Raw genomic sequence first — 26,413 nt, forward strand, 5'->3', positions numbered from 1 at the left:
AGATTTGTAAGACTATTATATGAACTTTTTGTACCTCAGGATTTGTATGTTTATTGGATATGGTTAAAATCTGTAGAATCTGTAATGAAAGTTGACTTTAAACTTTATAATGGAGGATTAATAATTACAAATTTATACACAAATACCTTTACTATTCAGGTTGTAAAATTCAGCATGTAGACAGCATCACCTGCAAAAACAAGAACAAAGACTTACTCTGTCAAAGTCCATCCTTCTGGACAAATCTCCAAATGTGCCAAGTTGGCTTTTTAACCCCTGCTGTACTGCGTCTGGATAACTAGCCTTGTTAACTGAAATATGTCAACCCAAAACCTGGTTTTTATGTTTAAAGGCTCACCCTGAGAAGAGCTCAAGGCTCTGCTGGAATCCCAAATGCACAGTGTATTTGCCACCCAACTGAAGTTAGGGTCAAAACTATAAACAACAAATACTAAACACCAGAAAGTAGGATATTCCTGACTTAAGATGCAGCAAGACAATGACCTAAGCAGTCTGACAAAGAGCCTATAGAATTTTTCTCTTTACCTAAGGCCTAGTCAGACTAACAGAGACTGACTTAGGAATCTAGCTAATTTTATTAAGTTTTACCTATTTTGATAAACTAGTCATACAAGAAACGCCGATATTCTGCAATGGTACACTATAAAAAGATGGGGAAAATAAGGTTGTCAGATTCTCTATGGACTGTATTTATGATTTAAAGTTTTATTTTGATAAGCTTTATTTAGCCTCCTGTATATGTTTACAAGGTTAAACCTAAAGTAAGTAACTAAAAACAAGTAACGTTTATTTAAAATCAGGAATACTGGGCCTGGAGAGATGTGAGAGGTTAAGAACACTGTTCTTCCAAAGGTCCTGAGTTCATTTCCCAGTCAACCACATGGTGACTCACAACCATCTATAGTGAGATCTGGTGCCCTCTTCTGGTGCGAGGGCATACATGCAGGCAGAATGCTGTATACATCATAAATAATTCTTAAAAAATAAAATAAAATCAGGAAGACTTAATAGATGGCCTTCAGAACTCCTCAGAGCTCAGCTGGATGTGGTATTTAAAATGTCTGTTGGGAAAAGCTTCCTATGCTAGACAGAAATGCCAGCTCCCAGAGGCAACCCTAAGGTCTACAAGAAGATAACACGGCATGGACAGCTCTGTCTGGGTTGTGGTAATGCTAACCGCTGGGCAAAACTGCTCCTGCCGCCAGGGCTCTGCTCAAACTCTGCACACTGTTGGGCCAACATCTCTGCTCTGCCTAGTCACAACAGACCAGCTTTTCCAAGTACCTCCTCCAAAGAAAAATCTTTCAGACCTTGGCCCGGCAGCCAAAGTCCTATACTGTCCTTTGAGAGCATTTGAACAGTTAATGCTGTCCTATGTGATAGCCAAAGACCACTGACCACTGCCCCCAGTGGAGTCACCAAGACTAAAGGAGCCTAGGGTGGCTGCCCAGACAGTGGTAAGCCTCTGTTATTTTAATTGATACACAGGCCATTTGGACTATACTTCCTGCTATAATCTGATGGTGTCGAGAGATAACTGTAGCTTTATCAATTTAGATATAGATGCCTGGCCACACACCACACACCACAAGCCTTACTTTTCTAGAGCTATGAGGTCACCTGATGAAAAATGCAAACTCACAGACAGATTTGTCTTACTAACAGGCTTCATATTAAAGGATTAAATAGGTTTCAAATGTAACTTTTACTCAAGAGGAACTTGCTTTGCAAAGACTGTTCTTAGCAATTAACCACCTATGTTAAATAATTGGATAAAAAGTTAAGATTTATATAAGTTATACAAGTTTAAAATAATTCAAATTATAACTATCTAAGGATATAAAAACCTAAATAAATTATGAGGGTACAAATATAAAAATCTCCTTTAAGTTCTTTAACATCTGTTCCTAGTGTTGGCAGAGTTCCACTTGGTTGGTAGCCCCGACCCAGAAATCAGCTTCACACTACAGTTGCTCCAGAGGTGATGTACGCCGCGCTAATCCTACAAACCAGAAAGCCCTGGGCTTGCTGAAGGCGGATAGAAAGCAGCCACCAGCTGCTTCTAATGAGTGCCCATTTGCCCTAGTCCCCCCCACCCCCCCGCACTTCACTAACGTTCTAGCTTTCCTGGGCCCTGACAATAGCATCCTAATTTTAGCAGGAAGCAGTTACAGAAAAGAACATATCACCCTTTATCCTCAACAAAGGGCTGGAATATTAGCTCAAAAGGAAACTCTCTGGCAAAGGAAACAAAATAGCTACCTATAGCACCTATTGGCATACCAAAATTATATGGCCTTAAATTTTTTGATCTTTCTATGATAACTAAACAGGTATAGTTTATAAATGAGCAATGAATCTTTTGGTGCAATACAAATTTTGTCCCGTCACCCCCCAAAAAGGATGCTAAGACCCTATCAAAGACTTGACAGGGACACATAAGACAAAGGGGCAATGATGAACAACCTGCCTCCATTTTAGGCTTAAAAGTCATCTTCTAGTAAAGACATACTAGGTTCATTTTTGTTTATGATTGAACTTCTGTTTCACGAATGGGTTATGCCCCAACAGTAATCTTTTATATATATTATTTTCAGTTTATTCACTTTGTATCCCCCCTGTACCTCCTTTCCTCCCTCCCAATCCCACCCTCCTTCCCTCTTCCCCATCTCTGCCCCTCCCCCCAGTCCACTGATAAGGGAGGTCCTCCTCCCCTTCCCTCTGATCCTAGTTTATCAGGTCTCATCAGGAGTGGCTGCATCGTCTTCCTCTGTGACCTGGTAAGGCTGCTCCCCCATCAGGGGGAGGTAATTAAAGAGCAGGCCAATCAGTTCATGTCAGAGACAGTCCCTGTCCCCATTATCATGGAACCCACTTGGACCCTGAACTGCCATGGCCTACATCTGTGCAGGGGTTCCAGGCCGTCTCCATGAGTGGTCCTTGGCTAGAGTATCAGTCTCAGAAAAGACTCCTGTGCCCATACTTTTTGAATCTGTTGCTCTCCTTATGGAGCTCCTGTCCTCTCCAGGTCTTACTATCTCCCACTTCTTTCATAAGATACCCTGCACTCTGTTCAAATTTTGGCTATGAGTCACAGCATCTGCCTCAATATCCTGCAGGATAGAGCCTTTCAGAGACCCTCTGTGGTAGGCTCCTGTCCTGTTCCCTGTTTTCTCCCTCTTCTGATGTCCATCCTCTTTGCCTTTCTGAATGGGGATTGGACATCTTAGCCAAAGTCTTCCTTCTTGATTAGCTTCCTTAGGTGTACAGATTTTAGTAGGTTTATCCTATATTATATGTCTAATATCCACTTATGAGTGAGTATACACCCTGTGTGTCTTTCTGCTTCTGGGGTACCCCACCTGTAATTAACTACAAATAGTTCTATACTTTCTGTTCCAGGAAACAGCAACTATGTCTTTGTTTCAAAAAGTTGTTATGACTGACCATCTTGCAACCCTACCTTTGTTTAAAAGGGTTGTTATAACCACCTGTTGTTATGACTACCTTTGTCATGACCAACTTGTTATGCTGTTCCTATAACTCTACCTATTTTCCTGTCAAGTCTCCCATTTGGAAACCCTTACGCCTGAGTTATTAAAACCTTCATCTTGCCTATCTCCAATGCTGAGCTCTCGAACCCTGCCTTAGAGGAAGGCAACCTGTGTACATGAATAAAAAAAAAAATCTAGTCTTAATTAAAATTTGGTCATGATGATTTGGGTCAATGGCCTTTCTCCCTGAATCTTTGGGATTAACACATTCTTACATTATCCTCTCTGGCTATTTTGATTTCCTGACCCAACTCATTCAGATTAGGAATCCTTACAAAATAAGATGTATCATATCATTCAAAAGCAGGAGCTTTTGAATCGTTTTTCATCACATAAAAAAGCTCAATTTTGTCTCTTTCCACCAAACCTCCATCCTAGGATCTGTTTGTCTTTCACTGAACTCTTCATTGCCAGTACACAGTCACAGAGCTTTAAGTAATTTTAAAATACACTGTACTGTTCAGCAGGTTAAACATGGCCTCATTTATCTCTACACTTCAAGTGGGCACAATTTTATTTCAAGGGTAGAAATCCAGTCCGTTGATGATGTCTGACTTTACACATTTCAGGGCCAAAGAGCAAAGTTAGTTTAGTGCTCATGATAGGAAAAATAGGTTACAGAATCATGACGTTTCTTTTTTTATGCGGCTCTTCGATTTCAAATGAACGTCTTTGTTTTGTGTGTGCGTGTGGAGGTGTGTATCTGAGGTGAAAGCTCATGCTCAGCCGTAGGCGAGGTGCATCCTTGTAGGTCACAGCAACCTCTGGAACTGTTTTTGTCTTAGCTTTCCCCAAACACTTGCAAATCCACTCAGAACCAAAGCTGCCTTACTGCTGGATGTGACAGACTGGTTTTATGCAGCCAGAGAGATGGATTAATGATCTCAGCAAAAAGCTGGCATGTTCAAGAGATTTAAAATATTTTTTATATAACAGCCTTAGCCAAAGCTGTTCTAGGGTTCAGAGGAACCCTACTTTCCCAGGAGAACAGACTCCTTCACTAACGTCCAATCTCTAAGCAGAGGAAAGACAAAGCTTGGCGTTTTGCTCAGGTGTTTTGGGGGTGGGCGTTAGACAGGCATCAGTATCAGTTAGTAGGTCGGGAAACTCAGCCTTGCCAAACATGCCCTCACAGCCTCTCCGAGAGGCACTGGCAGGGCGCTGGGGACAAGATCCATGGTTAAGTCAGGGAGCATCTTCCCCGCTGAAGGTCCCTGCACAGCTTCCTGCTGCATCATAGACATTTCAGAATGCCTTATTTTATGAGACTTGTTTTGTTCTTGTTTTGCCTGATGGCTCTTGTGGAGAGCAGAAAGCCCAGGAGGAAGAGATGGACAGGGCAGCTGGAAACATCCAAGCCAAGGTAGGCTTGCTGGGTGAGGAGGGAGGAAGGGTGTTGCCGGAAGGTTCCCCAGGAGGGCTAGCAGTTACTTTAAATACCCTATCAGAATGCCCGGGCTAGAGGACCTTCGCCCTCTCAGAGTGCTAGCTTTCCATACAGCCATGCTATAGGAAGTGTCGATTCTGGATTTTGACACCCTTGTCCTCGAGGACGTTTGGTAGATGGCTCAGGCTTGGTGGGTAAAAAATCTGTGTTTCCCAATTTTGCTGTTTTGCTTCTCTCAGTTATATGCTGCAGGGGACATGGGGTTTGGCTGGAGGATTTCAGTCAAGTGTTGTAGGGGAAAATGTAGATAAGGACTTAATGTGAACTATTAATAAAACACAGAATGCTGAAGGTTTGCTCAATGGCAGGGTGCTCGCAGAGCATGTGAGGTCCACAGTTGTAACCTTAGCATGACAACAATAGACAAAATCTAACTGAGGCTTCTTTTCAAAATTATCTATTGGTGGAGAACTTGATCATATCAATGCTTTGTGTCACGTGTTAAGTTGTCAGCAACACATGAGCAGCAACAGTGAGCTGCAGCAGACATTTCCAAGCAATACTGATGAGGTTCAGATTTTGAACTGAAAACTGTTTAAAAAAAATTTGATTAAAAAAAACTGATTAAAAAAAAAAAATCTCCACTCCTAGTAAATCTGATTTGGATAGATGTACAGAACTTGATTCCCCCAAGCTAAGGCGTAAGGGCTGTTGGGAAAGAAGAAGAGCGAACGGTCAGACAGAAACACCCGTGTGAAATGGTTTGCACTTGTTCCTCCAGCTACTCTGAGGATGGGTGCTTCCGAATAGAAATGGATAGGGCCATTGTTGGTTAGTTTGTTTATTCGCAGCGCCTTGAGTGTGTGAGGCAAATTGTGTACGTCAGTGGTCTTCAAACGTCTTTGACCATGTCTGTACCATTTTCTGGAAACTGCACCTGTAATTTCTCTAGCCATTTACCTATCATCGCTTTATGTATGCGTCTATATCTATCTATGTATCTCTGAATCTCTCATCTGGCTCGTTCGCTACTATTTACATTCTGTACATACACATGCATGCAGGACCGTAGATAGGCATACTGGATTAAGTCTTGGCTGCTACCTTATTTTCAGAAAGAAGCTAACAGTAAGAATTATAACCAACTTCCAGCACTTCAGTGGAGACTGCTACTTTGGGAAACCTGGATTTCTCTGAGGGTCTGTCTTACTCAGCCAGGAAGCAAAGTCCAAAATTATTTTGTACTCATGGTGTCCATGAGTACAGGCCTGAACCAGGTAGGACCTCAGAAACTACCTGGTCCATTTCTGAACCCTGATTTTGGGAAACGTGATCAAGGGTTGTGTGAATAGGAGATATAGGGTCATAGGAGGTTGGGAAACCCTGGTGTGCGCCATTTTAAACAGCTGTCTTCACAACAGAATTCTCGAATCTTTTTGGTTCAAATGGGCATTATGAACCGTGAGGAGGGGCTTAGGTCACAGTGATTCTTCACAGTGATAAAACAACTTGTGGAACTCTCTCCCACTGAGAACATGCTAGAAAACAGGCTCATTTTTTCACTAATGCATGAACACCTCCGGGGTGTGAGTCTCTCTGGTGTTGGTTCCCAAACACTGAGGGAAAAGCACCTCGAGAATGGTGCCCACACGACAGGACCCCACTCAGCAGCCCAGCTGCCACAACTTCTGTTCTCAGAAGACCCGGAGTCCACTTGACACTGTGGGCACTGGAGAAAGCTTGATTCTGACACTTGGGTAAGGACCATCATTTGTTCCATGAGGAGTTAATGTGAGAAAAGATGACACAGGACACAGCCAAAGGGTGTGCGCCTCGCTGGAGCAAGGCTGGTGAGCCAGGGGAGCCCAACGAAGGGTCTTTCTGGAGCTCTCAGGACATGCATGTGTCAAACTACCAGAGCTAGGTCTCCTCAGGTGAGACCCTTTCGTTTTCAGAATGTCATTATTTAAGACATTCTTACTTATACCTTATACTGAGTTATAAGTATAAGGTTACCTTATACTGACAAGTAGGAAAATGTGATCTGACCTCTGTGCATAGCCTCTGAGAAGACTTATTCAGGCACAAAATCCGTACTCATGCATACACACATACCACCCAGGTGGTGCTGGTCACAGTGTATGCGGGCTCCCTCACAGTCACACACCACACACGTGTTACTATCCGAGCAACCACAGGCCTTCTTCTGACCTGACAGCCTTCCTGCATCTGCTGGCAAGCCACTCACACAAAACAGTTATTCAGCCCAACTGGGGCTTTTTAAGACCCGATGCTGGAGATCTGACCTTTGGAGTTTCCTGTGCTGATTGCTGCAGAGGGAGTCTGCTCCTCGCTGTCCTTCTCACCACTTTCTTTTTCTTCCTGCCTTTCTGTCTCCTATGTCAGTCCACTCCTCCCTGCCTCCATCCTTCCTAGTTCTTCCCTTTCCTGCCTGCAGAGGTCTAGCTCTGGCTCTGGGTCTGTCCTCTCCAGTCTCTGAGCCTGGGCTTCCTTCATATTCTTCACATCCTGGAGCATCCCTCTGTTGGTTTTCATCATGTTTGTTTTCTTGGACCCCCACCCCCCACCACACACAAGTAATTGTTGCCCATGACAAGGAGTTGAGAGGCCAGGGAAGCTACTCTCTAGCTATGCAGAACTTTTCTAATCTTGCTGAGCCTCGGTTTCTCCAACTGAGGAAGGAGTTTGATAACCGGTGAGGAGTGTGTAAAATTCATGGTTGGGTGCCTGCATGGGGCGTTGCCACCTGTGAGAACAGGTGTTATGATCACTTATTAGCAAATAAACCAAAATCCAGACCTCTAATGTGACCCATGGGCACAGCTGTCCTCATAAGCATGGTGAGCACCCCTCCCTTTTTTCATCTCATAAAAGGCCAGGCTTAAGGTCACCCAAACAGTTCTTACTGAGGGTGGGGCTCAGGGCGACACCCAATCAAAGATGAGAGGAGAAGTCGCCCCAAATATCCAGGGCCCAGGAGGACTTTAGTGACTCCAGTTATCAAATAACTAGTTCCTTAAAAAAAAAAAAAAAAAAAAAAAATCCCGAGCCTGAATGGCAACGGATTTCAGCCTGCTGTGTCCTGTTGGAGTGACAGCATTTGGCGACTTCCGGTTCACTAATGCTTCCCTAGATGGAGGCGGAAGGCGTGTTGACAGGAAGGATTGGCGCCCGTGAAGCAGAGGGCACAGTTAATGTCTGTGGTCAGCTAAGCCCTCTGAGCTCCTCATCCACCCCAATGCAGGTGATCTGCTTATAGCGGACGCCGTGCTTCCGCCACCCTGGTCCTGGAACAGGGACGGAGCAGACATGCAGCTGCAGAAGTAAAGACATTGATGAAGACATTTCCAGTGGAGAAAGTGGGAGCAAAGAGAAAGTTCAGTAGCTGTGCTGTTTTGTTTTTGTTTTGTCAACTTGACACAAGCTGGAGTTATCTAGGAAGAGAGAACCCCAACTGAGAAAAATGCCTCCATCTGACTGGCCTGGAGGCAAGGCCGTGGAGCATGCTCTTGATTACTGGTTGATGTGACAGGGTCCAGCCCACTGAGGGCAGTGCCAGCCCTGGGCACTTAGAGCCGATCAGTAAGCAGCGGTGCTCTGTGGCCTCTGCATCAGCTTTTGGCTCAAGGTCCCTGCTTGACCTCCTGCCCTGCCCTCCCTTTGTGATGAACTGCAAACTTTAAGATGAAATGACCCCTTTTGTCCCAAGTTGCTTTTGGTCGTGGTGTTTATCATAGCAATAGAAGGCAAACCAAAACAGTAATTCACAGAGTGACAGTGCGCAAAGGATCGCAAGCCTTCGTGGCTCATTTGTATAGTGCAGACTCCTGAGCAAGCTGTTACATATAGGCCCACATACAATTTCAGGCATTGCTGTCTCATTGGCATTTTTTTGTTTGTTTTTTGTTTTGTTCTTGAGACAGGGTCTCTCCATGTAAATCTGGCTGTCCTGGACTCACTTTGTAGACCAAGCTGGTCTTGAACTCATAGAGATTCACCTGCCTCTCAAATGCTATTATTAAAAATATGCACCACAGCTGGACAGGGTGGCCCATCCCTCTAATCCCAGCACTCGGGGAGGCAGAGTCAGGGAGGGTCACTGTGAGTTCGAGGCCAGCCTGATCTACAAAGTGAGTCCAGGACAACCAAGGCTACACAGAGAAAACAAAACAAAAAACAAACAACCTCCTGGTTTCATTAGCATCTCAAATGTTCACCCGGAGGTGTGTGTTTTAGTGTTAATACCACAGTGAGCCACCGATCACGGATCACTAGAGTGCTGCTATGCCTATGCCAGCTTTAGGGGGGATGTGTATGCGAATGGGGGCAGCCTGCTCTTTTCACATGCTAAATATCCAGCCTTTTCTTAAGATATGTGGCCCTGGCTCTCCTGTTCTGCCTCAGCTCTTCACACTGTCTCTGTGGGACCAAGCCTGGGTCCCACAGACTCAGACTCCTGGGAGTGTGGAAGTTCCTCACTCAGGACCCCTGGACATGACTGCTCATGCCCAGGGGAACTGGACTGGGCCCAAGTTCTGTGTCTAGCTCTGGCAGAGGAAAGTCAAGCGGGCTTTTCTTCTTACCATGACACAGGTATCTAGTGAAGGTGAATCTAGTCACTGCCCCCTCCTCCATCTGCTTAACACCATTAATTGCTTCTCCATTGCCTTTGAATAGGCAGCCCTTTCCCTGTGATTTTTAAAAATTTATTTATTTATTATTTATACAGTCTTCTGTGTTCATGTGTGCCTTCATGCCAGAAGAGGGCACCAGATCTCATTATAGATGGTTGTGAGCCACCATGTGGTTGCTGGGAACTGAACTTTGGAAGAACAGCTAGTGCTCTTTACCCCTGAGCCATCTCTCCAGCTTATTCCCTGTGATTCTTAAGGCTCTGCCTGACCTTGAGCTTGGATATTCCTGCAGCCCCATTCTCTTCATCCACATGCCTGGCCCTTTCCTTTTTTCATCTAACACCCACCCAGCCTGTAGCTGGGGATGTTGGTCCCATATCAAGTCCTCCATGGTACCCACCCGGGGATGTGGAGTTAGGCTATCAGATGCGAAGGCCTAGAGCAGAAGGAAGGTGATGGTCTGTGTCGTCATCTGCTATGGCAGTGCAACCACTGGCATGGGGCCTGCCAAAGAGATTGCTAAGAGGGAAAAGGAGTGCTGGGACATGGCCTCGGTGATACTGGAAGGAGGGACTGGTGAAGCAGAGCTGGGGAGAGGTCAACAGGCAGAGGGGTAGCAGAACTCCTGCGTGCCTTATCTTGAAAGAGAACAGTGCCGCTGGCAGAGCCTAGGGTAGAGGGCTCCCTCCCGGCCTGTTTTTCCAGCACACAGCACGGGCAGGGCCTGGGGCTGGGCACTGTTGCTAGCGGAGAGGGGAGCAGCACATTGAGTCCAGCTCTTGGGGGAAGTATTATCGATTTATTTATCTGGTTTGAAGACAAGTGTGAGGCTAAAAGGACTTGGGGTGGGGGCAGCAAAAGTACTTTATATGGTTCTGTCATGGCACAGGTCACGACATCCATCCAAACCTCTCGAGCGGGAGTGGGCCCAGCATGGACTCTGGTGGTCATGAGGTGTCAGGACAGGCTCCTCAGCTGCCAAAGAGGTCCTGCTGTGCGGTGGGACGCGGCCAGTGGAAGGAGAGGAACAGGAAGCTGGCTCAGAAGAGGGAACTCTTCATTGTTTTACACACAGAAACAGACTACAGCACACGTCTGTAGCTACTGTTTCCAGTAGAGGCCAATGAAATGCGGCTGGAGGAGGGTTGGCCTTCTGCTTGCTTTGGTTCAAAGTGGGAGAAACTGCTCATGAGAATGAGCCGTGGCAGAGAGAGGAGCTGGGGGCCTGGCAGCAGGGGTTGAAGGCAGAGTTCCAGGACTCTGTGTCAAGGAGGGTCAGATCTCTCTGTGAGCCCCAGGACCTCACAGTCGAAGAAAGTGTAAGCGGTAAAGGGGTCTTCCAGAAGACCGAGTCAAAACACTTGGTGGGTCAGCTAGAAGCAGATGGGCCGAGCCAGAGAAGCGGCTGTCGAGTTGGAGGTGTCCCATGCTCCTGGTGAAGAAGCTGTACCTGTCTCTCCTGGCTCACTCCACCTCTTCCTCTCACCCCCCCGCCCCCCATCTCAGAAGACTTCACCGTGGCTCACCTCAATAGTTGTCCTGCCAAGCCATCTCTCTCTCTCTCTCTCTTTTTACCTGTTTTGTCATTTTTTTGGCACTCAGCACCCCCTGAAGTGACATCATTTGTCTGTCACTTGCTTATTGTCACCTCCTCAACTAGGTCACAAGCCCACGAGGATGTGAGCAGCACTCTCCCGTGGCGTGAGCATGTCAGGTAAAGCGGCTGCCCCCAGAAATATGTCAAGCAAGCAAACTTGATTCCGGGCCCTGGGAACTACCAGATGGCTGTCCATATGGCTACTAACACCCCCAAGGTTGAAGGAGGAGGGCCAGGTGGAATTAGAGCCCTCCCTGCAAGTGTGGGGGGCTGGATGCGCCCATCCTTCTGGGGCTGTGAAAGGAGAGAGGCAGCCCCCAAAAGACTCTAAGCCGGAATCCGTGTGGGTCAGGGGACTTGGAACCCTTACACTGCCACCCAGCTAATACAATGTTCTGTGATCATGAAAGCATTATCTGTACTGTCCAAGACAGTAGCCACGAGCCCTGAGCTGTCCCTGAGCACTTCCACATGGCTAGTATGCGAGGGAGACCGGGCATTAATTGTACTGAATTCTATCTAGGCTGTAAATGGCTACTTCGTGGGCGCACACAGGTTTGAAGCCCCACTACATTGTACCATCTGTACAGAGCTGGTAGAGGACGGAAGTTAAGACAGGCGTCTCCGAGGGTCGCAGGAGAGGAAACCTGCCACCTCTCTCCTGTAGTCTAAACAGGAAACACTATTTTTGTTTGTTTTGTTTTTGTAAAAATGAGTAGGTGGGGCAGGAGCATGAGGGTAAAATGAAAGGATGGAAAAGGAGTGGTGAGCAAAACTCAGAACAAAATTACCCCTTTACCTCTACAACACCAGAACGCCACACACATGGCTCACGAGTGACCATGTCCATCACCTCACCTAGTAAGCCACACGTGGGCAACGCCAACCTGCATCCGGCACCTCTGGAAACTGCCAAAAGGCAGCGCCAGAGGAGAGTCCTGCTGGCTTTCAGGCTCCACTTACCCAGCACTCGGCAGGCTTTGGAAGGTCCCCGCACTTTTGCCTCCTCAGTCACCCCAACCCTCCAGCAGCAGAGTGAGGGCTCTGCTGGTGATTCCAGTGTGCCTAAGACTGAGAGCCACTGGGGAAGTGAGGGTTTGTAGTCACTGAGGTGTCACAGGATCTTCAGGACCATCACATTGGAGCAGTGGTCCTCAGTGCAGCTCTGTGGGAATCAGCCACTGTGGGTCCCTTCTAGAGACTTAAGGGGTCTGGGTTGTGCCCAAGCATCAGGACTTTTAAAAGTTCCTGGCAGAATCCTAATGCACAGTTTCAGCCAAGAATCATCTAGTTTAAAACAACTTAGGCCGAATGTGCTCGAATCAATTTAGATTCATTCTAGAAGCTGGCTGGGGCATACTTCACGTTGCTTCCACATTACTGTCCAGTGGCTGCTGGGCATCGCGCCGGCCACACACACAGATGCGCTCAGACCCCACCTGAGCTCACCTGAGCAATACAAATGAGACAGCCTGGCTGCCCCATGCAGACTAACTGTCCTTCCTGCCTCAGAACAGCTGTCAGGACTCACGTGCTTCACGTGATCAGATTGCTCTCGGGTGTCGTGGTTATGGTGACACAATCAGCCTGAGAAGAGTGGAAGGCAACGAAGGGGCTAGATGTGGGATGTCCAGTCTGCCAGCTGACTGACAGGAGTCGCTCCAGGTCTAGCTGGGGAAGGCAGAGTTTTAGAGCTTTGACCATGCTTATGTCCCGGCATACTTACTACAACACATGAATCTCACCCTGCAGTCCCCGCCTGCCCTGGAACTCACGCTGCAGACCAGGCTGGCCTTGAACTCAGAGATCCACCTGCCTTTGTCTCCTGAGTACTGGGGTTGCAGGTGTGCGACATCGTACCACCATGCTCAGCTTTGGGACATTATTTTTAAAGAAAAAAAAACCAAAAAAACAAAAAAACCTTCGTAATTTTGGCCATTCCTCAGCTTAGCTACTTTCTTCTACTCACAACTCACAAGACCTTGCCAGGCAGAAAAATATTCTGCAGGTGAAGATATCTGCTTCCAGAAGTGGCCCAGAAGGCCCTGCCTTTGGGTAGACATCCTTGTGAGGTGTGGGAGCCTCCTCCCTCCCTGTGTGTGTCGGCACGGAGAAAAAGCACTGATCAGGCAGACCTTACAGGGAGCCGTCCGTGCAATCGGGCTCTCCTGGTGTCTCCCTGAGCCTTGGGCCGTGGCAAAGCGTCTCTGTCTCTTTGCAGCCACTTGTATAAAAAGAACCTTGATGCCACCAAAATCCGGACAGGAAAACCTCGGCCTCTGCTCAGAGTGGACGACCATGACTTCACCATGAGGCCAGCCTTTGGAGGTAAGAGGACGCCCTGTCCCCTCACTGTTGGGTCACAGCCCCCTTGTTTCCCTGTCCCCAGAGCTGCGTCATTCTCTTAGCCGCAGCTGGCTCCGAGCCCTGTGAGATACGCTTTCCAAGGAGAGACCTGGTCACAGGCAGTGGGGAGGCTGTTGACAGAAAGAGGCTGTAGGCGACTCAGCTGTTAGCCTTCACGAGGGAGACCAGGACAACTGTCTTCTGGAAAAAAAAAGTGACAAAACAGTCATGGCCTGCCGGGCCTCCTGATGGTGGAGGAGCCAGAAGGCAAGGCAGCAGTAGCCTGGCTCACTACTGAGGCCCCTCACCCTTGTTACTGATCCCCACCCTGGGATTAGGGAGCAGACACGTGGCTCCAAGGACCTGGAGCCTGCATTTCAGCCGGCTCGGGCTGCTATAACAGCACCAGGGGCAGGGTGGCTCAGAAACCATGAACAACTGCTTCTCACAATTCACAAGGCCAAAACCCAAGCCTGGACGGGTTCTGTGTGGAGAGAGCTCACTCTTTTGGCTCATGTATGACATCTACTCACTATAACTTTCAGCAGTATGTCACCACAAATGACAATGACCAGAGAAGAGACTGAGTCTTTTTTTTTTAAATCACATTGTTTATCGTGTGTGTGTGTGTGTGTGTGTGTGTGTGTGTATGGTGCATTCGTACCATGGTGTGCATGTGGAGGTCAGAGGACAATGTTCGCTGGGGGAAGGGGGGAGCCAGTTGTCCCTCTATCGTGTGGGTCCTAGAGATCAAACCCATGTCATCAGGCTTGGTGGCAGGCATCTTTACCCACTGAACCATCTAACTGCCCCAGTTGGTATACTTTTCACATTTATTTTTGAAGTACACACTTGCTGTGGCCCAAGCATGGAGACCAGGGGACAGCTTTTAGGATTCGGTTCTGTCCTTCTACTCTGTGGGTTCTGGGGATCAAATTTAGATTGCCAGCCTTGGTGGCGAGCATCTTTCCCAGGCTGAGCTGTTTCACGGGACTGGACATTGAGTCTCTCAGTTGTTCTCAGAAAGCCTGAGGTTTGAGGAGGCAGAACTCTGCCCTAGCCTCCTCTCCAGCTGGCAGCTTACAGACGGGGAGAGGAGACAGAGGTGCAGGGGACAGAAGGAGAGACACACCAACAAGGTGTCTCTCAAGGGCAAGCTGAGCACCTGACCGGAGCGGCGGGGCTGAGCTTTGGAATGGCTGACCGGCACCATCTCTCTGGACAGCTGGCTTGTCGTGCTCTCATGCCTCTGAGCCTCACGTGTTTCTGCAGCACCTCCAAACTAGGCGTCAACCCTGAACAAGCAGTAGCATTACTGTACATGCCTGTTGAGCTCGTCACGGTACGTGCGCAGACCCTGTTCTGCAATGTGACGTACAGAATGCTCTTAAAATACAGTATGAAAGTGTCCTGTTTGGCCCTCTCACCTCCACCGCATCTCACATGGTGAATGGGTGGGGATCTCTCCGAGACCCCTTTTATAAGGGCATGGATCTCATTCTTTTTTATAAGGGCAAATAGATCTCACGATCTAATTGCCCATGCTCTAATAGTGTCTCCTGGGGTGCAGTTGGAGCCCAGCATTCTTTTTGGAGGACGTGAGCATCCAGGCCAGGCAGCTGGGAGAGGAGACAGCTCTGATAAGGAATGAGAAGAGCAGGGTACCCAGTCTGTCTCAGCCCTAACCACACGCATTTGAAGGACTTGAGGCCCACAGCACTTAGAGATCAGCCTCGGGCGCCACGAACCCAGGCAGGCTACCTCTTCCTTCTGCCCTCTCAACATGCTTCAGGACCTCCACTCTACCCCACCCCGTTTTCCTAGGCCAGGGATGACCTTTGCCCCACCCACATTTTTTTGAGGCTATAGGCTTTCCCCAGGCAGGGCCACCAATCTCTTTTGGGCCTCCGTTTGCTCCTTTATAAAATGGGAACAGTGATTAACAGATAGCAGATAATAGATGCAAAGCCCTTGACACAGGTTCAGTCACGTCTCACAGCAAGTCCAGCTGTCAGACCTCCTCCTGTGTGACGGTTGGAGGATTTAGGAATTAATTTGTCTTACAGGCTTTTGCGTTTTAACAGGCAATGTATTTAACAGATTCCGGGCGGAACTCGGGTCAGCAGGCTTGCGTGGAGAGTACTTATCTGCCGAGCTATTTCACCAGCCGCCCGGGGCTTATTTTAGAATCACATAGTATGTATGTCTGTTTAGGGCGTAAAAGCGAAGAAACCGAACAGGCCTTACGAACAGTTGAGCTGTGTTAGTTGGGCCAGAGATTGACGCCAGGAGAGAGGGCTGAGTCTGCTGACCGCTGGCTCTGGGAGAAGGAAATGTCTGCTGAGAAAGGGCCTTATGAAAGGAGAATGGCAAGAAGGGGTGATGGGTGCAGGGAAAAGGCTGACGAGAAAGGAAAAGGAACCGAGGAGCATCGCAGCATCAAGGCAGGTGCAGGCCCGCAGGCGCGCACAGGCTGAGTGCCTGCAGCAGCAACAGGAAATGCCTACCTTGGCACAGGCCACTCATGTCAGGGGCCCCGAAGGCAGTCCAGTGGGTGCTAGGGGTTGAACTCCTCTGGGAGAGAAATGCAGACTCTTAACCACCAAGCCATCTCTCCAGCCCCTGGAACTTTCTCTATCGCCTATATTTGGAATTAGCTAGGCCTTTTCTAGCCTCCATTGCATCTGTAGGGGGCACCTGTCCCAACTGTACTACATCGTTCATTGTTCTAAGCTCCTGAGGAAAGGAGCCTCCTCAGCCACCTCCAAGCTCGGGGTTTGGTGTAGCACGCGACCTTAGTGTGAGGTGTTGAGGTTACCAGTCAGTGGTGAAGCTGTGTGGACCTGGGAGGCGCTGGTGTACATGCAGGAACTTAGTCAAGTTAAGCTTGATGCTATCTATTCTTTTCTCCTGTTTTCTTCCCCTTCCTCCTTCCGCACCCTCTTCCCCCACCTTCTTCCCTGGGACTGAAACCAGGGTCCCCACCTGCTAGCCACATGTTCTACCATAAAGTAATACTCCTAGAAACATGATTCATTTCTTTAACAATCTGACACCCAAATTGTCAAGTTAGGGCAAGCAATAAGGAATTGTTATGACAGTTTTGTTTTCCATTTTAACTAATTTTGTTAGTTTGAGAACACGTCATCATAAAAGAGGCTTTGTGAAGGAGCCTGAAGAATTCTTTGCCCATGGACAACCCTCTATGATTTCTTTATTTGTTTGATGTGGACTTCTTTACAGGTAATGCAGACTGTCGCAGATACTCTTTCTCCGTTTCCATGGTAACTAGGACCATGCAAAGCTCCGGAGCAGCCTATGGCATCCAGCTACAGGCTGCCCTGCTATGCTCTGTGTGTGGTTTCGGTCCTCTTTCTGCCCACGCTGCCGGGGAAAGCTTTACCACAGCAACCCCGGGGCCCGGATGATGAGCCAGGAACCTTGTGGGGGAAAGCAGGCCCCATAGGCAGTCCTGGTGTGGCACTGCACTGGGTGCCTGCCCGATCAGTGGGAACCCGATATTCAGTGCGGCCCCTCAGCAATCTAAGCACCAGCGCCAGGATACGGGAGAAAGTCCTTCCTCTATGGAGGATGAAGCCCTCAGTAGGCCCGCCCCTGGCTCCGTTAGCTGGAGGCCACATCAGGAGGCTTATGGTGAGGGCTGTCCTCTGGGCAAATGAGCCCGCCTGAGTGACAGTGGCATGGTAACCTAGCTGCTTATGGGAACAGCCTGCTACTCTTTATTCACAACTTGAAAAGGCCAGTGACTTAAGGGTGAACTTTTGGACACACACACACAGGCACACGCACAGGCACATGCATGCATGCGCGCACACACATACAAGATATATTGAGAAACTAATAAAAGCTGGGAGGCCATTGCTAAGGCACACTGTCTTGGGGTGTCAGCTACTTGTAGAGGCTTTATAGGGAGCAACAGAGGAGGAGGCCATGGATGGGACTGGGTGACTCCTAGGTGGTGGTACAGTGGCCTGGAAGGGGATGTTGCCTTCATGGCTTTTATGTGGGCATGAAAAGGAGGGAAGAGCTTAGGCAAGGGCAGGCCAAGCTAACCTGACCAAAGGTTAAAGCTGCAAGTGGGCAGACAACAGAAGGGCAGGGATCCAGCCTTTTCAATCCCTTCTCCTCACACGTCAAGCACATTTACAGGCCCAATGGGAGAATTGGTGCTTTCTGCAAAACAGCCCTGTCTCAGAAAAGTAATCATTAGTCCCATAACCCACAAGCTCAAGCCCTTGTCAGCAAAGCTAGTGGGAACCTGGTAATAGATGGGCAACTGTGTAGCCTCCCAAATCTGTGCTTTTAAAACATGACTATAAGAAAACAGTCTCAGTGGTTAATTCTGGCTTTTCGGGATGGCAATCCTGCGTGTAGACCCTTCACAGGCTTTCTGCAGAGTATCACAATTAAGGTTCCTAGCTACTAGGCAGATGAGCAAGCTGACCCTCAGACAAATATGTGTGCCCAAGGCCACATTAAAGCCAACAATGAAGGCAAACACTCAGATCCAGACAGTATAACAATGCAGCTGTTTAAATGTTTTAAAATGTGATATTGCGTACTTTTTCAAAAGTCTGTTCCCAGACTAAGGATAATTCAGTTTCTCCATTATACCGCAAGAACACTTGAGTACGCCCATATTCACGTGCACGTGCAAATAAACCTACACCTTTGTCCGGAGGCCCCAGGATGTCTCCCGCCTACTCCCCCTACCCAGACGGTCACCTCGAGGGAATGTTGGTGGGCGGGGCCGGGACAGGCATAAGCAGTCAGCAGCTGCAGGTGGTGTGAGGACACTGGTGAGGGAGGGGAGGTGAGAGCAGGCGCAAGGCCAGAGGGGAACCGAGAGAGAAATGGTTCTCCACTCTTACCTGGAGTTGGATCACACAACTCCATAAGGTGCATGGTTGCTTCCATGGGCCTCTGATTTTGGTGGTTTTTACACCAGTTTCCTCATTCTTTTGAAGAACTGCAGGGCCCTCAGCTGGTGGAGCTGCTCTGGAAGGGTGAGGACATATGGCCTTATTGCAGGAAGGGTGTCGTTGGAAGTGAGCTTTGAGGTTTCAGAAGTGTGTGTCATTCCAAGTTAGCTTTCTCTGTCTTGTGGGTCAGGACGTAAACTCTCAGCTAAAGGCCTCAGTGATACACCTGCCTGCTTGCTGCCACGCTCCCCGAGTGATAGCCACGGACCACCTGCAAGCATGAGCTCCACATTAAATGTTTCCTTTCATAAGTTGCCTTCATCACGGTGTTTGTCATGGCAACAGAAAAATGATGAAGGCAGACACTGGCATGGTTTGAAGCCGAGCGGTACGTTATGTTCTACAGGCTAAGCTGTGCATTAAAGTGAAGTTCTATCTGCCCTTGCTGCTAAGGTGTACTTGTTAGAAAGGTGGTACAAAATGGCTTCATCGTTCTCTTTCATGGCACTCTGGTCTCTTTCCTTGAGCCACAAGAAATCACCTAAAGCACCTCATACACCCCTGGCTCCCCCCAGAACTGGCAAATGCTCCCAGGAGAAGAGAGAAGACTGGGGCATAGGTCAGTGGTGTAGAGCTCTTGTCTCCCAGAGAGGAGGTTCGTTCCCGGCACCACCTAGCTTCCTGTTGTTAGCTGTAGGATCCCTAAATTGTTTCCAATGGTAGAGGTGAGTTTACAGCTCAGTAGAGTGCTCGTCCAGCATGTATAAGACCCTAGGTTCAATTCTGTAACACATACATACAAAGCCCCAACATTAAAAATAGATGCATAGTTCCTAAGACAAGACCTGACTTAAACATAATGGACACTTTTAAAATTTAGTGCCTGGGGACTGGAGTGATAACTCAGTGGTTAGGAATATTGGATACTCTTGATTCCTGGTACCCACACGGAAACTTACAGCTGCATGTAGATACAGTCCCAAGTAATTTGACAGCCAGCAAAACACTCATGCATATAAAAATAAACAAAGAAACAAGCAAATAAATCAATCCCAAAGTCTAGTGCTGGATTCTGATGTTGGTTTATTAGGAGTTTAGATTTTTATGTCCTGATTGAGGTTGGCTTGGGATTTTGCTTTTTCGTTTTGTTTGACTTCATAAAATAAATTGATGTTTTTCGATATCTCTTTTGGTTCTTTAAACATTCTCTCTATAGCTTCTGGGAGAGGGTATGAAACAGTGCTATGTCCTCCAAAACCATCGGTGCTTTGCTGGTATCGCCATTTGGATCTGTTGTTGTCTTTGTGGGGAAATTTTCATTATAGCCTCAACTTCACCTGACTCTTGAGAATGGCTGTTTGGTTATGAATGTCTTTTTTTTTTTTTTACTATGAATGTCTTTACATTAAATGTGCTTAAGAGATGCCAGGTTTTAATTTTTCCTTTTATTAAAATTAAAGTTAAAAATACTGAAAATTTTTTATTTAAAAAGAAAAATTGAGACCTTGTCCAGCTAAGTTGCCAAGAATGGTCTCAAAACTCAATCACGTTAGGAGCACTGGCTGCTCTTCCAGAAGATCCAGGTTTAATTCCCAGCACCCACACAGCAGCTCACAACTGTAACTTTAGTTCTAGGGGACCCATGGCACAGGCGTGCAAGTAGTTCACACATATATGCATGAAGGCAATACCCATACACATAAAAACAATCTTAAAGGAAATTAATCTTCCTGACCGAGCGCCCTGACTAGTTGGGATTACAGGCATACACCACTATATCTGGCATTATGAATATCAACCTCATCAAATTTTTCTACAGTATTCGTGTAAAAAGAGTGCACAAACCAGGTGCTCAGCTCACTGATCTCTCACGAAGCACACTCACTAAGTTGCCAGTGTAACTACCATCCAGCTCAAGAAAAAGACAGGGCCGCTGGGTAAATGCCTGGACGAACAGCTGTAGAAATGCGGTCACGGGACGGCACTCGATGCCCTCCACCTTCTGCTGCCCTGGTGGCCTAACTCGGTAGAGCTCTCGTCTCATACTGGACTGAAATCTACGTCAGGGCAGACCTCAGCTGTCTGTCAGCTTCTCTGCAGGAAGGTGGTCCAACCTTGGGTCGGTGGTCAGCTTCTCCACTCAGGCTCGGGAGCCACACTGCTACCTCCATCTACCCTGCAGACTCGGCCTAGGCTGGAGACAGGCCCAGCAGGCACAGAGGACATTCGCTTCAGCCTAGGGGCGCCACGTAGTGCAGACCAAGTCTCTGACGTCACGGATAACATGTAGGCACCTCATACATCAGGACCGAGCGGAAGACACCCCACATAGTCTTCTGAGGCCTGCTTCGCCCCCTCCCCAGGCAGTCCTCACTCCACAGGGAAGGAGCTGGGCGGTCTCTCAGCCCCAGGTGGGGAGGGATGCTCGTAATCAGCTGTCTCTGCCCTCCGCAGGCCCGGCCATCCCCGTGGGTGTGGACGTGCAAGTGGAGAGCCTGGACAGCATCTCCGAGGTGGACATGGTAGGAACTGCCCCAGGCTGGCACCCCTCAGTGCTTTGATTTTAAAATCCCTGTGAATGCACGGCTTTCCTCCTCATCCTCACCCTGCCCCTCCTTCCATCTTTGACTCTCCTGTGGAGGCTCACTCACCTTGAAGGGAGCTTGCCTTGCCACGACTTAGTCCTTTTGGTGCTCTTTGCTCTTTTAGTTTATGAACTTGTGCTTTTGCTCTTTTAGTTTATGAACTTCTCCTGCTCATGGCCTTCCTCTGCTCCTCACAGGAGGCTTCCTTTTCCTTTATGTCTCTATTGAGATAAAGTTCCTCAGAGGTTCACCCAAGCACTGGCCTGGGGGTTCTGTTCTTCCTTCACAATTCACACAATCTAGTTGTGCAGTGGATTTATTTTGGAGCTTCCCTCCCTCCCTCCCTCTCTTCATCCTTTCTCTGCTCCCTCCTCCCCTCCCTCACTCCTCTCCCCTCTCCTTGTTCTGTGTTTAGGCAAGCAAATCCAAGGTCTTGCACCTCTAAGCAAGAGTCTACCTCTGAGTTCCCAGCCCTCCCTGGGCGCCTAGCTGACTCAGAACAGCATAGCTGAGAAAAGTACGTGCTGTTACTCCTCAGAGCTCCAGCTCCTGGCAAGAGGAGGATTTAGGTGTGGAAGGTGTGAAGGTCTCCAAAGATACTTCAGCACAATCGCCAGATCCTTTGGGTATTGGGTCTAGGGTCAGCATGGCTTCCCTATACTGCTGTCAGCTACTAAGTCTGGGTATAAAGGGCCTCTTCAAGCCTGACTTCAGATAGATATCCTAGGGAGAGGTGACTAGAATAAAGTCTTAGCTAGGGTTTCTATTTCTGTGATACAACACCAGGACCTAAAGCAATTTATGGAAAAAGGGCTTATTTGGCTTACAGTTCCAGGCAACAGCCCATCACTGAGGGAAGTCAGGGTAGGAACTCAAGGCAGCACCCAGAGGCAGAAACTGAAGCAGAAACCACGGAGGAACACATACTGGCTTGCTCAACCTGCTTTCTTCCTTCTTTCTTTTTTGGAGACAGGGTCTCCCTGTGTGGCTGAGGCTGGCTTCGCGGAGGTCCGACCACCTCTGCCTCCTGATTGCTGGGATTAAAGGCACATGCCACCACTCCCAGCGCCAGCTTTCACACGTACCCTAGGATCACTTGCGCAGGGTGGAACCACCCACAGTGAGCCAGGCCCTCCAGTGTCAATCACCAATCAAGAAAATGCGCTACAGAGTTGTCAATAGAGCATCTACTGGAGGCATTGTCTCTGTTGAAGTTCCTCTTCCAAGTTTGTGTCAAGCTGACAGAAAACCAGCCAGGACCTGTGGCCCTGCTTAGAGAACCCACAGCCAGTGGGAAAGCAGGGCTCCAGCGAAGGGAAAGTGGCAGGCAGAGACCACGCAAGTTGGCCTCATCCAGTTGGAGTCTGAGAATCTGCAATGTGGCACGAACCCTGCGCTCTGGTGCCCTCACAGCACGCTCTTCAGTTGTGTGGCCGGAGGGGCACTTGGCTGGTCCCTTCCCATTCTTTTTTTTTTTTTTTTGTGCATGGAAAAGATGTTGTGGCAAGGCCTGATGCCCTCTGACAGCTAGCTTAGTCTAGCTTTCCGGTGAGAAAACATCTTTAATGGACCTAAGGTCTCGAGTTAGAGACTTGCTCCGCACCAAGGTTCGCCTCCACCCCTCACTTAGCAAGCTTTTGCTGAGTACTTGCTGGGCCCTAAATTCAGTGGTGAATGCTAATTAAGTGTGTGAAGAACATGGCTCTGCCTTCAAGGATCTCAGCAGTCCAAAGGGAGAAGTCTTTGTAGGAGGGATGCCTGCCTCTTCAGCTTCTCTCACTGACCCCTCAGCTGAAATCCATCGGTTGAGAATGCTCAACTCTCAGTTTATGATACTTGCTCTTCCGTGCTCCTTGTCGAATATTCTATGCTGAACCAAATCATGTGATATGAAACTCCCCACACCTTTAAAGGGTTTTTAAAGGTCAATGCCTTCCTCTGTTCAGGGGATTGGTTTGAGGCTTTAGTGGGAGGCAGCTGAGGAGGCTGCTGTAAAGGCTCCTTCCCCACCCATCCCTCTTACACCAGCCTTCCTCCCCCTGCCCTTCCCCCCACCCTCCCACTTCTCTTTCTCCTCCAGGAGCTTACTCCTAAAGCTCCTGTCCAGGTTTTAAGGGGAAGCCTCTCCTCCTCTTTAAGCCTCATCATGCTTGGATCTCCATGTATTGTACTGTTTCTGCCTAACACGCTTGCTCTGATCTTGCGTCTTTCAGTCATGGCCTTGAGGCCCTTTTCTTCTAACAAAAGTTACTTCCTTTCTAAACTGACTGCTGGTGTTTATCTTTGTTACACTAAGAAACCCTGCGCACAGGGGCCTAGTGAAGGCTGGCAGGGCTCTGAAGACGAGCACCTTGCTGGGCTATGGCCAGACTCCACAGCTGTGTTTTTAGTTGCAAAAGTGAGCCAGTCCCCCTGACTGCCACAACGCCGTCATGTTGGCATGGTGCCCAGCCCTGCAGAGGGGTCGCTCTGAGTCTAATCCTGGGTCCTCTGCAGCAGAGGACGGTGAGTCACTGCAGGCAGGGATGCTCTCCTGCCCTTTCCATCTAAACACGTCTGGGGGGCTGGAGAGACAGCTCAGACGTTAAGAGCACTGGCTGCTCTTCCAAAGGTCCTGGATTCTATTCCCAGCACCCACGTGGTGGCTCACAACCATCTGTAATGAGAGCTGGTGTCCTCTTCTGTCATGTAGGCACACATGCAGTACAGATTACTGTATAAATAATAAATAAATAAACCTTTAAACACATCTGGCTCCTTCCCTGACTCCCAGGACTTCACCATGACCCTGTACCTGAGGCATTACTGGAGGGACGAGAGGCTGGCCTTCCCCAGCACCAGCAACAAGAGCATGACCTTTGATGGCCGGCTGGTGAAGAAGATCTGGGTCCCCGATGTCTTCTTCGTTCACTCCAAAAGGTCATTTATTCATGACACCACCACTGACAACATCATGCTGAGAGTCTTCCCAGACGGCCATGTGCTATACAGCATGAGGTAACAGCCCGTGGGCCAGCGTTCCTGCGTCCAGTGTCACCTTGCCAGCTCCTTTGCCCATGATGAGGTGTCTCTGGAGTAGGGTCTTTGGGGTGACACAAGCCTTCTGATGTCAGTCTGATGTTGCCCCATGCAGATGGCAGCTTCCTCTTCACTGGGGACTGACACTTTAGTTAAAAGACTAGTTTGGCCCAGACTTGATGGAAGCAATGACTTTTTGTCCCTTAGAGTATGTGGTTCCAGTTGATCGGCAATGTAAAAGTTTAAAATTAATAATAATAGCTACTGTTTATTGACTGCTATTCTAGCCTGGCTTCTAGAGGACCTGGCTGTGTCAAGTGTCTCCATTCCTGCCCTGTCTTTGTGGTTCACCAGAATTAATTTTTAGCACAAGATTTGCTCTTTTTCTTGGGTGGAGGATGTCACAGTTCCCACCTCCCAGGCACTTCTGGGTAGGCAGCCCTGATAGCTGAGGTGGTGCCAGAGAAGGATGCGGGTGTGGACAATTAGCAGTCAGCACCTCCACTCCAGAAACCAACTGGGTGACGGCGAGCCCAATAAGGAGACCCACCAGGGTCCCAGAGCTCTAAGTTAGACGCTTAGACGCCTGCTTTCCGAAGGTGACCGACCAAGGCTGCTGCCACATGGGTGACATTCTGGGTCTTCCCGAGCGTGGGTGGAGCTTGGGCCGACTCCCAAGTCAGCTCATGTCTTTGCGTTGTACAGGATCACCGTCACTGCCATGTGCAACATGGACTTCAGCCACTTTCCTCTGGACTCCCAGACCTGCTCCCTGGAGCTGGAGAGCTGTGAGTACACACGGCTTTCGTGCCTTTGCCCCTCTCCCACCTTTGTGCTGCCTGAGAACCCTGGGGGTGGGACCTGCCTGCCGCTGTGAAGCACGGTTCACTGTGGCGCAGGATCTCCTTGTTGCTCCCTACGGCCAGGGAGTAACGGGGCCACGTTCACTTACTCTCCTTTCCCCAAGATGCCTACACTGATGAGGACCTCATGCTGTACTGGAAGAACGGGGACTCGTCCCTGAAAACGGACGAGAAGATCTCCTTGTCCCAGTTTCTGATTCAGAAATTTCACACGACCTCCAGACTGGCCTTCTACAGCAGCACTGGTACTTACTGTCACCGCCAGACTCAAATGTGGAAGCGACACATTTGAGTTCTCCAGTCCTAACCTTCTGCACTCCCAACAAATAGAACTTGGACTATTGAAATAAAGCATATACTCAAATGGCACTTTTTAAAATCAGGAAATAGAGCCAACTGTTACCTTCTGTGAGCCCAGAGGCAACACCCTCAAGACATCTTACTGTAGCTGTCTGCTTCACAACAATGGGTTGTGGTTCTTGTGCTGTTCTATGGCCTTACGTGCTCTACTTCGCAGATATGCAAGGAAAGTATTTATTAGCTATATTCAAATTATATTTTCTTTTATTTTTTGTGCTGGAGGCTGAACCCCGGGCCTCGAACATGCGCGGTCCATGTGCTACCACTGGCTTACGCCACCAGTAGGAGCATTTTTCAGTGCCTAATTTAACCTTTTGGATCCTGGACCATGTTTGAAAATTTGAGGGTATCCATTTGTCATTTATCTTACTTTATTTATCTTACTTTAAACCTCTCGGTTACATTTTTAGTACTGCCATAATCAAGTTATTCAGACTGGGTTTTTGAACAACTGAGGTTTATTCTGTCACAGTTCATGAAGCCAGAGGTCTGAGGGCCATGGTCGCCCTGCAGGCTGCCGGGCGGGACCTCTTTCCTCTCAGCCTCTGCTGTTTGCCAGCAATCCTTGGCACCTTGGCCTGCAGCTGTGCCGTACCGACCTACTTCCGCCCCCGTGTGCTGCTCTCCTGTGTCCTTACTTGGTGTCTTCCCTGTGGGTCTCCGTCTACCTTTCCTCTTCTGGGGGAACGCCAGTCACTGTGCTGGGGTCTGTAATAATCCAGTGTGACCTTACTTCGTCTCGATTATATCTGCAAAGGCCCTGTCTCTACATACAGTCGCTGTTGCTGGTCGTAGGGGCTAAGACTTCCATTTTAAGACAGTTCAACAGTACTTCTGCAGGCTCCGCTGGGAGGGGCTCTTACCTCATCACCCCTTGTCTGAGGGCCGAGACGCCCAAACCCCTCCTGGGAAAGCTTCTGTGTGCCTTCCTCCTCCCGCATGCTATTGTAGCTGGCCACTGCCCCCACTCACACTCTTCTCAGTACCAGATGCCGGCAGAGCACAGACCCGTCGAGTGCTGTGCAGGCATCAGGGTGGCCCCAGGCCCGCTCCACTGCATGCCCAATGCCCCAGGCCCGCTCCA

General features: G+C 48.6%; 1 protein-coding gene across 1 annotated transcript in view; it reads left to right on the forward strand.

The window, feature by feature from the left end:
* Positions 1–4,810: 4,810 nt before the first annotated feature.
* The window catches only part of Gabrr2 (gamma-aminobutyric acid type A receptor subunit rho2), a 31,545-nt gene continuing 9,942 nt past the window's right edge, over positions 4,811–26,413 (forward strand). Inside the window, exons 1-6 of the mRNA XM_055599428.1 lie at positions 4,811–4,938; positions 13,436–13,542; positions 20,958–21,025; positions 23,862–24,085; positions 24,812–24,894; positions 25,074–25,214. Coding sequence (XP_055455403.1) covers positions 4,826–4,938; positions 13,436–13,542; positions 20,958–21,025; positions 23,862–24,085; positions 24,812–24,894; positions 25,074–25,214 — 736 coding nt within the window. The 5' untranslated portion in view covers positions 4,811–4,825. The remainder of the gene's footprint in view (positions 4,939–13,435; positions 13,543–20,957; positions 21,026–23,861; positions 24,086–24,811; positions 24,895–25,073; positions 25,215–26,413) is intronic.

The sequence above is a fragment of the Psammomys obesus genome, unplaced genomic scaffold (assembly GCF_907164565.1).
Source record: "Psammomys obesus unplaced genomic scaffold, mPsaObe1.curated_primary_1811, whole genome shotgun sequence".
In the NCBI taxonomy this organism is placed as follows: Eukaryota; Metazoa; Chordata; class Mammalia; order Rodentia; family Muridae; genus Psammomys; species Psammomys obesus.